This window comes from Oratosquilla oratoria, chromosome 30, assembly GCF_046742065.1.
Source record: "Oratosquilla oratoria isolate Oo_2021 chromosome 30, ASM4674206v1, whole genome shotgun sequence".
NCBI lineage: Eukaryota > Metazoa > Arthropoda > Malacostraca > Stomatopoda > Squillidae > Oratosquilla > Oratosquilla oratoria.
In genome coordinates this window covers 51,458,805-51,470,927 of record NC_134806.1, presented here as the reverse complement: position 1 = coordinate 51,470,927, position 12,123 = coordinate 51,458,805, and the positions used below count along the sequence as shown (strand labels likewise).

Here is a 12,123-nt window from a genome sequence, read left to right as displayed (position 1 = left end):
TCCAATGATCATATTTAGATTTAAACTCAAGTATTGCTTGAGCTTGGGCTATATCATCTTCTCAGCTATTCAACATATTTATACATCCATTTGGAAAAACTGTATTTCTTCACATCCTTTGGATATGTGGTCCTTCTTAATTTACTTCCATGACCTCTTAAAGGCCTCCCATCTTTAATCAGGACATCCTTTCTATCAATGCAATCTATCCCCATTTAGTGACCTGAACAATGTAATCATGTCACCTCTTTCTCTTTCATCTTTCAGAGTTGGTAGACCCAGTGCTTTTAGTCTCTCCTCGCATGGTTTATCTGCCAGGCTGGGGACCAGTTTGGTTGCTGAACTTTGTATTCTTGTTTATATCCTTCACTCTGTGTGGGAACCATACTACTGACATGTATTCCAGTCTTGGATGTATCTGGGTTTCGATGGGTTTGAATGTATGTGTGTTGTATATGGGGTGGGGACTACTGTGGGTTTTCCCTTTCATAAAACTCACGGCAACAATTGAATTAAACAACTAATTAATCAATTAATTAACAATTTGCTTACCTGAGCATCAGGTGATCTGTCACCTACATAGAGGAAATTATAGAAAACGGAAGACCTTCCGCTCATTTTCTCAATGTAGTCAAACACTGACTGGCCTAAATGACCCGACGATATGGGCGAGCCCAGCCTTCCTCCTGAAATTTGTAGTAAATTAAATAAAAGAATTAAAACATAAATTTTTTCCTCGTATGCAGATATATGTAACTTGAATCTTGTAACCATTTCACGAGAACATCACATCAAGTTCTTGAGATTATGTGGAATACACGAGAGCACATACTCACCTCCCGGGTAGATGTCATCATCGTGTGAGGTATCCATGCCTTTGACGTGTCTCGGCAAAGAACCTCTTTTGTCTTCTTCGCTCATGATCCCTAAATCTACTCGGTCCAGCTCAGAGTCACAGAGAAAGGTTCGAAATCGTGAAGAAACATAGTGGTAGGCCAAAAATCTAAGGTAATATTCATTGAATTCAAAGGAAAGAGGAAACTGCCGTTGAATCTAAAACAATAAAAAATATATATACAAATTAATAGACATGATACATGTACACATTCATGAAAATAAAGAAATATCACCATCTTCAATGATTTCCGAAACAAATTTCACTTGCTTGTTCATCTCTAAAAATGAATGTAATCCCCCTCTCGTACCTGATGGACCGTGTCTAAAAACTGTAAGAAAATTGGCGCAAAGCCGCTGGTTTGACTACTCTGGCAGAGGTTTGAACGGTGGTTGAAACGATGACCGAAGGCAAGCCACTCCTTTTCTACGAGAACCCTGAAGCCTTCTAATGTGCGGTAATACGGATCCAGACATAGCTGTGCAATGCTGGTTACCTGTTATGAAAAAATAAAATAAATAATGATATATACATGCATATACCAAGAGCTCTTTCTCCCTTACAAGGGAGGTAGCCGAAGTCAAAAGGCATAATTTGACTCCCACCCATTTCATCCCCAACATACTCCACTCCCATTCACCACCCCTCCCTCCCTCTTTTCTTGGCTCCTCCTGGATGACGGGTCATCCCTGCATTGCACTCTTTGCTCTGGGTCAGAAGCAATGTAGCAAGACACAGCACATCCACAGCAAGGCCACTTCATTTAACTGGTGACCCCCTTCTGTCCCCTCATGCAGAAAAAGAGAAGATGGGGAGAAATTCCTTTGGGCGGCATTAAAATATCATTCACACATAACCATTCCCTAACCCCTCCATCGCTCACCGACTCCCTTCCATGCATCACAGCATCATCCATATACAATCATTCTCCACTCACCTCATCTTCTGTCTTCTCCCTTCCTTCCTCAACAGACATTCCCCTCTTTCCCAATGCCTCTTTTACCCCATCCATCAATCTCATTCTTGGTCGCCCCCTCATGTTCACCCCTTCCACACTTCTTTTACTAATCTTTCTTCACTCATTCTTTCCATGTGTCCAAACCATCCCAATACTCTTTCATCAACCCTATCTCCCAACTCCTTTTCCACCCCCACTCTCCTCCTTGCCTCCTCGTTTCTCACTTTATTCATTATCACTATTAAATAGTAACAATAGTATAAATAAAATAAAATAGATTACATTCATCAAAGGCAACTAAACATGGCAAAGTGAGGTATGGGGATATTTTCTCTGATTTTCCCCCTTGCAACAAGTCAAGATATGCTTTGACTTCCTCTTCCGAAGAGGAAAAGGCCATGGGTACACATGCAGTACTAACGACTTATGAAAATCAAAGACCCTTTTCACAGTGGGGCCCAACAGCTAAAGCTAATTTACCCCCATTGCTTCATCACACAGTAACTCCCCTTTCTTATCCACTCAAGAATTTAGTTACTTAAATCATATTTGTTTCCTTTCTCTTTGTAAAGTAGAATTATGTAAACACTCCTCCAGCCCTCTGGAACACTCCTTTTCCTAAGGTACACATTAAACAACCTCATCAGTCAGCTCACTATAACTGTTTCTCTCTTCATCACACTACATAACATCCTGTCCAGGTGTCTCACCAACTTTCCTTATTTTCAATACTCTTTGTATTTCATCTTTTCTCATGACCCTATTATTTTCTTATTCCCAAGTCATTTTCCTAGCTTCTTACTTCCACAATCGCTCCCTAACCTATTTCTACCTATCTATATACCAAGAGCTTTTCCCCTTTATAAAGGAGGTAGCCAAGTCAAAGGCTTGTATCTACTCCCACCCATTCTCCCCCTCTCATCTTAGTTCCTCATCAATGACCGAACATACTTTGCATTCAACAAATCCCTGAAATACATACATACATATACCACAGGCTTTCTCCCCCTTACAAGGGAGGCAGCCAAAAAGAAAAAGGCATAAAAAACATTCCCACCCACTCCATCCCTAATACACTCCACTCCCCTCCACCCTCCCTCTTATCTTGGCACCTCCCTGAAATATTCCACCCATTTTCCACTTACTGCCTTCACTTCCATTAACATACATCTGTCTATCACTATTACCTTTTACATTCTATCTCACTCACACCTTCTTAATCTTTCCATTTTCAAAACATCTTTTTATTCTTTTCATTTGTTTTGTCTCACACCTTCTTAATCTTTCCATTTCCAAAACATCTTTTTATTCTTTTCATTTTTTTTTGTCAAACTCCTAGCTTATTTTACATCTGCTTACCTCTTTGCCTCCCTCACTGTGTCTTGTTTTGCCTCTCTTCTTTCTGTACCTCTCTAAAATGGGTACTGCATGATAAATATAATTGTACGATATTCTGTATTGTATAGTATTATTGACAGTGTAAGGCTGGTTCATGATTGTTGGGAAAGGAGATAGTGATCTCTGGAAACTCTCAGTCACAACCCAAATGGCAGATGGTGTTGCTTTTGTGGTCAATGATACCATGTAACGATATTGATTGTGTAAGGCCTGATTAAGAATTCTGTTTAGTCTCCAGCCTATGGGAATCTATAAGGAATACGTAATCTAAAACGAAGCAAACCTGAAATAGATTACGAGACCCACCTGAGCAGTGAAGTCCCATCCTTCTTCTAGTGCGACCACAACAGATGCCCCAAGTAGATCGATCAAGTCCACTATGGCACCGGCAACTTGAAGGATCGACTCGAGCTGGTTCAACCACTCACTGTTTTCAACAGCTCTGAAAAATAAATGCAAAAATTTTATTGTATAACCACAGGTGGCTGATTACCCCCAACTCCATCCCCATGATATGGGTTTGTTGTTGTTGTCGTTCCCTAGACTGTTTGGCTGAGCAGTCCCGTCTCCCTGAAGAATGCCATGGCTGGAACCACATTTTCCCACGAATCCTTTATAGTGTATATTGTGTTGTTGCTGTGCATGATTGTGCACAATATAATCTTCCATTAAGTGTTTTTATTTACCTAGTTTACTTAGTTGTATACTTAATATCCAATTTTTATGATATTTTTCAATATTTGATATTTCCCTAAACAATAACATTGAACCTCTTCTCAACTAACGGGCGCTTACTCTTCCGGGTCATGTTGCCACCACGCCATTATTTTCGTCTCCACAACAACATTGTTACTTTAGTGTCATATCCACGAACACCACGGGCCAGCCAACAATGACCTCAGAGGTCCTCCTTCAGGAAGGAGTTAGGTTCTCAGCTTAGTCTTCTTGTGTTCTGTACCTATGTACTCTCTCATTCATCTCTAGTGCGCTGGTGGCATAATCAAAAGCATACTGCTCTCACATTCGTGTAGTCATGGGTTCAAATCCCGTACTCCTCTCCGACACCCGGTAATGACTCTTACCTGCCCCAACAGTCCGAGTCCATTGGGCAAAGGTGCTGGCTTCGGCTGTAGCTAAATGCCTCCTGGCATATCATCCTCACCTTCTTCATTCATCTTTAACCTCCTAGAGATTGCTCCATGAACTAGAATTGTTCCGCAACTGATGATGATAACATAGTTATCATCACAAACTACCCTATACTGGGAAACTAGAACGGTGTCTCTTACAAAGGACTATGTAGCACGGAACTTAACGAACCATGCCCTTGATTCAATCTACCGGTGGCAGGGTTCAAACTGCCGTCACCTTGACCTTTGCCACAAGTAGCAACGTCCTAACCCGCTCAGCCAGCAAGCATTCATTTGTGAAACTCCGTAACCTCCTTGAGGTCCATCGACTTTATGATTGAGAATTATTCATTATATACAGCATTACCACGCATGTTCCTACCTTAAGAAAGACTGCTCCTGTTCCGAGGACTGCGAGGAAGGTATACAGGCCCTCATGAGTTTCTTGAAAGAGGACTTGACTTGTCTCACCTCAGCATAGTCCACGGGGATGAATTCCGTCTTGTGATAAGCATCTGTCTTGATTCCCTGATGCACGAAGACCCACAGAAACGAGTGGATTAATCTTTGTGATCTATTACAGCATGATTTCAAGAACAAATAGTTGGGGAAAAACAAAATAAAATAATAAAGAAAAAATAAGTTAATAAAAATTAAATAAAGAAATAAAATGTCTATATGAAAGTGACAAAACAAAGTTAAATCTAAAACCCATGAAAATTTTTATGACTTTAAATATTTTTTTTAGAGGTGAGATGAGAAGCTCAGGCTAATCAATCAGTTACACTGGACCTCTCTTGCAGTAGCTTGCAACCCTGGGAAATAAAGCCACTAATACTGATTTTTTTTTTCTTTTTTTTTGCGTGTTTTGGTAAGAAGTGCACTCCTCATTTCTCACTCTATCCATCCTTGTTATCCCCACCATTCTTCACATATACATTTCAATTCCTCCTTACTACCTCCCTTACATTCCAAGTCCCTGTCCTTTATAATGTTGTAGGCATAATCACCCTCTTCATATTGTCTTCTCTTTTTGTCCATCCCCAGATACCCATTTCTCATGACACATTTAATTTCCCAAAAACATTTACATACTTCCCTCACTCTACTGATTACCTCCACCTCTACTCCTCCATTTCCTGCTACATGTGACCCTAAATACTCATACGCATCCACTTCTAACTTCTCTCTTTTAAGACTTAACTCCAACTCACTGCCTTCCTCACCCCTTGTACATCTCAACACTTTACTTTTATCCATATTTACTTTCAACATTCTCCTCTCACATACCCTCCTAAACTCTGTCATTAACTGCCTTTGACCTTCTGATCAATCAATTCACTGCCTCTTGGAATAGACCCATGACCTTCAGGTATATGCACCTTCCTCTCACCCAGTCACAAGGACAATGTCATCTGCAAACAACAACTGGCTCACCTCCTACTTTCCTCTAGTCTTACTAACAATCTTCAATACCCTGCCCATCACCCTAGCACTTAACTTCTGTACCACCCTATCAATATACATGTTGAACAACCATGGTGATATCAAACGACCATGTTTGTCAGAAGGATGGATGTCTTGGCATCAAATGAAAATAAGTTGAAAGGGAAAGGAGAGTTGTTTAGGAGCATGGTGGGTGGGTTCTTATGAGTGACATGGGGGCAAGTGAAGGAGAGTGGCACTGCTGGTAAGTGATGTAACATAAGTGCATGATGGACCAGAGAGAATATTAGACCAAGAATAATGTAGGTGAAGGTGAAACTGGGATGAAAAATACGAGCAATGTGTGTATACAGTGAGAAAATGACAAGGAGACAATTGGTTTAATCTAAATGAGATGTTCACAGTTTTGGGGGTAATGTTTAGTAGTGTTGGGGGATCTCATTGCTAAAACAGGAAATAAAACAACAGATGGAGTAACGGGAAGGTATTGGGTGTCAGGTAAGAACTATCTATATACCAAGGGCTTTTTTCCCCCCTTACAAGAGTGGTAGCCAAGTCAAAAGGCCTGTATCCACTCCCATCCATTCTACTCCTATCTATCACTCTTTCATCTCTCTCATCTTAGCTCCTTGTGGATGGCGGGTCATCCCTGTATCCCATCTACTATCCTGAGTCAGAAGCAATGTAGCAAGACACAGTACATCCAAGACAAGACCATTTCATTTAATTAGTGACCACTCCTTCTCAGACCCCTCATACCATTTTGATGCAGTTTAGAACTACAGAAGTGAAATGTCAATGACGCATTTAGAAACACAGTTGATAGCGAACACAGTCTTTAAGAAGAGAGACAAGCTTATGTGGGACAGGGTGGTGGATGCATGGGTAGTCAAGAGCACATTAATGACTATGTAGTGGCACCCAAAATGACGATTGGAAGAGTTGGATGTAAATGTATTCAAGGGAGAATGTAGAGGATCACAGAGACAAATATTCAAAACAATGACAAAAAATGGTTAACTTTTATAGCAGGTAGTCCAAAGTAATCCAAAACAACCAAACTTGTGGGACAAATCAGCTATACAATGGAGTCCTTCAAGGAGCAATGCTCTACTAATGCTATTCAATCTTCTCACATGTAACCTCCCAATCCTTGATCCAGAACTTAACACCAAAGCATTAATTTTGAAGATGATCTGGCAATTACAACACGGCATGGAAGCTACAAGTTAGTGAAGAACAACTAAGCCCACTAAGACAAACTAGAGCAATGGCTCAAAAATAGAATGGAAGCCTCACCATAGAAATCATCAGGAACATTGCTCTCTTAAAGTTAAATTGAACAATCATGACCTTTCATTTGAAAAGCTCCTTAAAATTGTGAATTTTGCTTTTGGTACTCGAATGTTTTGAAAGAATGTGAAAAGAGTGAGGAGTGGGGATGAGTCAGCTAGAGAGATAAAGGTAAATACATATACTGACAGCTTTTTTCCCCCTTACAAGGAAGGTAGCCAAAGTCAAAGGCATAAATCCACTCCCACCCATTCCATCCCTAACATACTCCCCTTCCACTCACCACCACTCCCTCCCTCTTTTCTTGGCTCCTCCTGGATAATAGGTCATCCCTACATTCTGCAGCATATGGTAAATACACGCATACATATACCAAGGGAGGTAGCGAAAGTCAAAGGCATAAATCCACTTCCAACCATTCTGTCCCCACATACTCCACTTCCATTCACCAACCCTCCTTCCCTCCCTCTTTTCTTGGCTCCTCCTGGATGATGGGTCATCCTTGCATCTCACCCACTGCTCTGGGTGAACAGGGAAATTCCTCAGATATATAGGGTACATTCACAATGATGGGATGGACCATAGGGTGCCCTATAGATATATACGGCACCCTAAGGATTTGAGTAATTTTGTTTTCTTGTTTTAAATATTAAGGGTCAAATATAACAGGGTACAGAAGAATGAGTGAGGTAAATTATATAACATGGGAAAGAAGTAAACATCTTGGAGGATTGAAGATTGAAAAGTTATGAGAACTATGTATCTGGGGAAGAATGTAAAAAAAATACTGTACAAGAGAGTGAGAGTGCTTACAGGACTATATGGCGCAGAAATTTGGAATCTGAAGGGGGGGGGAAGTGTTTAAGAAGTATGGTGAGGTTATGAGGATGGATAGAGTGAGAAATCTGAAGGTGAGGACGCGTGGAAAGAGCGCTGGCAAATAAATTGGTTTAATGTCACAAACTCTTCCCTATAACAAGGCTAGGATGGTGCCCCTTACAGAGGACTTTGTAGCATGGAACTTAATGAACCATGCCCTTGGTCCAGCTTGCTTGCAGCAGTTTAAACCACCATCACCTGGACCTCTGTCACAATTAGTGACATTCTAGTCCACTTGGCCAGCGAGTTGGTAATTAGGGTTAACAAGAGAATAGCAAGATGGTTTGGGTATTCGGAAAGAACGAGTGAAGGAAGACTTAATAAAAACATTTGGGGAGCAGAGAGATGGATGGAGCGAACTTGGCAGAGGAAATAAGGTGGACGGATCGGGTGAAGAGGGGACAATGGATGCAAGAAGGAGGTCTGCCAAGAGAGGAGGAGGGCAAGAGATAGGTGCGAATGTAGAGTGGTTGTAAACGGAAGAGGAAAGGACACGACCCCAAGGGATGGAGACGGAAGCTCTCTTGTGCTTGTAACCATAGATTAAAGATGAATAATTATGTAAACAAGGATAGTGGATTGGAGTATGTCATCACCTGCTCTGTAACATGGCTCGGTGTGACTGGTTTTAGTGCGTAAATTGAAAAAAATCACATTCAGAGACTAAAGATCAACAATTATTTACAATTAGCTTAATTTGTGACATCACTTACAATTCTGTAACATGACTCAGCATGACTGCCTTTAGGAAAATGTTAAAAAAATTCACATTCACTCATCTAGTGTTTACAGCCACAGAACAAGAACATATTTTAATTGTACAATTACCTTGATTTGTGCCTTGTCTCCAAATACGTAGAGTGCTGCTTTGTGAAAGGCGTGGACTGTTTCTGCTCCCGTGTCTGTCGAATCCACGGAGAGTCTTGGTCCCGCCGTGCCACCACCCAGACTGGAACGAAGGCCGGCGGTGGTGGAGGAGGTGTTGGTGCTGTGGTGGGAGCGCTGTAGTGTCAGACTTGTTGCTCCCCCTCCAACTCCCCCACCTCCGCCACCACCAACACCTGGCCGGGCCCCTCGGAGGGACCCCCACCTGGCAAACGGGCGACCCCCCTTGCCCCCGCTTGTCCTGATGGAAGGGGATCAGGTCAGTAAACGGGCAACCTAACCGAATGTGACCTGACTGAGTGAGGGGGCAGCCCATGGCTTAAGGAAAAGAAGGGCAAAGGGTGACAGAGGAAGAAGTATAGTTGGAGGCAAAGGTCCGCAACCTAAAACCCGAGAGGAAATAAAAAAACAAACAAAAAAATTTGTGCACAACAAGAGCCAACAGTTAACCACAAGCAAAGTTACGAGACGTGCATACACAGAATAATAATTTGCCCCGGAATGAGCTCTTCGCTCGTCAAGAGTGCTTTCCAGATCATTCGTCACCAAACCGTTTAGCTTGTGCCACATGCAGACTCTTAGGTGGTAAAAAAACGTCAATGTGCAACCCAGGGCAATCACAGCAGTTGAGTGGTGGAAAGAAGGCAAGTTTACACAATATACGGGCCTAGAGATGATGGGTGAAAAGAAACAAAATAAAAAATAAAGTGAACACCTATGTCTTTGTAACTATGTCCATGCACATGTTCATCTCTCTATGTTCCTGCTGTCACCCACTCAACAAGGTGGCTTGGCAATGATGCCTTGGTCCGAGCTCGACAATTTAAACCGTATGCCTTTACTGCCATCATGCACAGACTTTAGCAATTAAGAACCGTCAACCTCTGGTAGGGAACATACTTAGCCACCATGCATTCCCATGCTCATTACTTAATTTAGGAAACCCATGTTGACTCTCCACCGTCAGGTCCGTACTTTTTTCCTTTCCGTATTTTCACTGATGTGACGTGAACCGGCAGAAAAAGCTCTCTACTGGAGAACAGCTGAACTATGCATCGTACTTGCTATACCAACAATATGAAAGCAGAATAACAAACTACATCCCTTTTACTATACATATGCAGCATTATCTATAGTAGAAGCTAAAAGCGTATATCTATAACCGTCACTACAATGCCACATTCACTGCAAATAATAGAAGCAGCTTCTTTGATCTAACACCTTTGGCGGAACAAGACTAAGCTGAAGTGGTCCACTAATGTTGGGCCTTTTATCCCATTTAACATGATAATGTACTTCGTATATTTTGTTCTGGCTGATGACAGGCAACTTTGTATTTAGACCCGGTTCACGTAGTACTTCTTTGCCGACGACCAGCACTTCTATCCTTGAGGATAATATCGTACCAAAGAGGGAGTCATGGAGCCTCCACATTGGGCCAATGATTTATCTTTATCAACTTCAACTGTATTTTTTACAGTTTTTTTTTTTTTTTTTTTTTTTTAGAAATGACAACTGGCAACTGCTCTCCTCTCCCGACCACTTTGAGCCAGTGATGTAGAAAACATTCTACACTGACACTACACAGACAAGTTTCTTCACAGAAAAATCTGTGTGAAATTCTGAGGTTCACTACCAGCCACTGTGGGGTCACAACTTTTCCACTCAGCAAAATTTGAGGCAATTGATTGACTCATCTCAACTCAAACAAGAATGATGCTGATCTCTTTCAATCAATCCATCCATCCATTGCCCCTAGTCTCTCTTGTAGAAGATCTGTGGCCTACGATCTTTCTTTCCTGCTACATTCCTTGACTTTTTGCCTCTCAACCTTCATGACTTCACCTCCTCAATACTATATATTTCCACGGACAGAAGCACCTGGGTTTTCTCGTGCACGAGACCCACAGTTCCTAGAAAACTGCCTACGGCCATCCGTCTGGCCCTTAGGTCACTTGATGGAAACTATCTAGAACGAGTGTGGAATATTTGATAAAAGGTTCTTTGTCTTCTATATGGAACAAAATATATAAATACATCACCATGCCATACGGGTTATCCCAAGCCAAATTAAACCATGTAAACTTTACGACACTATCTACAAAGCACCCGTGAGCATTGCTCCTTTCTTGTATGTTACAATTACAGAAATATGTATCCACCTTCCAACCTCAACGTGTTTCACCTTTATATCTCCAAGGTGACAAGCTCGGTTGAGGAGCTTATGCCAGGATGCATGTAGATGACTAAAGCCATCACCTTTGCCCTATATGCTTGGACTGCAATGGCAACAAACACTCACTAGCAGCCATTGGCTTTGAACCCGGCTCAATATGGTACATTAGCTTTGAACCCAGCTCAATATGGTACGAGACAGGATCAAAACCAAAGTGTTCATAGTATCACATTGATGAGAGAGACTAATGTACAAACTACGCTATCAACTACTCGCTACAGCCCTAACTTACCTCGCACAACCAAACCATTGTCAACTAACTTGTCTAAGGTTAAAAATTCATGAATGACTAACCTAAGAGCAAGAAAGTCTTCCCTAAGCATCAATGGAAGGCAGAAGGGAGAAATAGAACCGGGGTTTAGGATATATGTACTTCAGTGGGTGGGGGAGGAAAGTGTTTATATAAAAGCACATACAACATAAAGAATTTTAAAATCATAAAGAATTTCAACAAGTGTCACACATGATCAGGTTTAAACCGTAAGCCATCAAAGACAACAAGTTACTCAAAATGTGACAAAGTGCATCCACATTGACATCTAAAACTGGACATTGTACATTTATTATATGGGTAAAGAAACGATTAATATACACAGAGGACTTTGTGGTACCACACAACACAAATATTTTGGCTACTCTTGTATATCTATACTGAAACCAACATCTCTTTGTATTCATCCCAGTCGAAGAAGTATTTGCTCTAAATAAAGATTTACTTCAACTTCTAGTAGGATCAAGGTTAGAAAATAAAAGTTTGCTTTTATGATAATTGAATTAAAATCTGAAAGACCTATTATCATCATCATCATTGTCAATAATGGTTTCATTAAATTACCTTTTAGCTTATTACAGGTTCTAATATCTCACCACAATTTACAAATCCAGTCAAAATATCCAGTCATTTAGATAAACACCTAAGCAAGATGCTGTAATGATTATAACTTATTTTATATTATTTGTTTATTTGTTTTGTTATAATTTGTCTATTTGTTTATCATTATTT

At 40.9% G+C, this 12,123-nt stretch overlaps 1 protein-coding gene across 4 annotated transcripts in view; it reads right to left on the bottom strand.

Moving 5' to 3' along the window:
• The window catches only part of Sbf (SET domain binding factor), an 88,674-nt gene that overhangs the window by 22,949 nt on the left and 53,602 nt on the right, over nt 1-12,123 (bottom strand). For 2 of the 4 annotated variants that reach the window (XM_076213046.1, XM_076213047.1), the window contains 6 exons: nt 8,828-9,125; nt 4,764-4,909; nt 3,558-3,693; nt 1,206-1,391; nt 837-1,053; nt 553-686 (listed from right to left, as the gene is read on the bottom strand). In XM_076213046.1, coding sequence (XP_076069161.1) covers nt 553-686; nt 837-1,053; nt 1,206-1,391; nt 3,558-3,693; nt 4,764-4,909; nt 8,828-9,125 — 1,117 coding nt within the window. The remainder of the gene's footprint in view (nt 1-552; nt 687-836; nt 1,054-1,205; nt 1,392-3,557; nt 3,694-4,763; nt 4,910-8,827; nt 9,126-12,123) is intronic. The other 2 variants (XM_076213048.1, XM_076213049.1) reach the window with 2 other exon arrangements.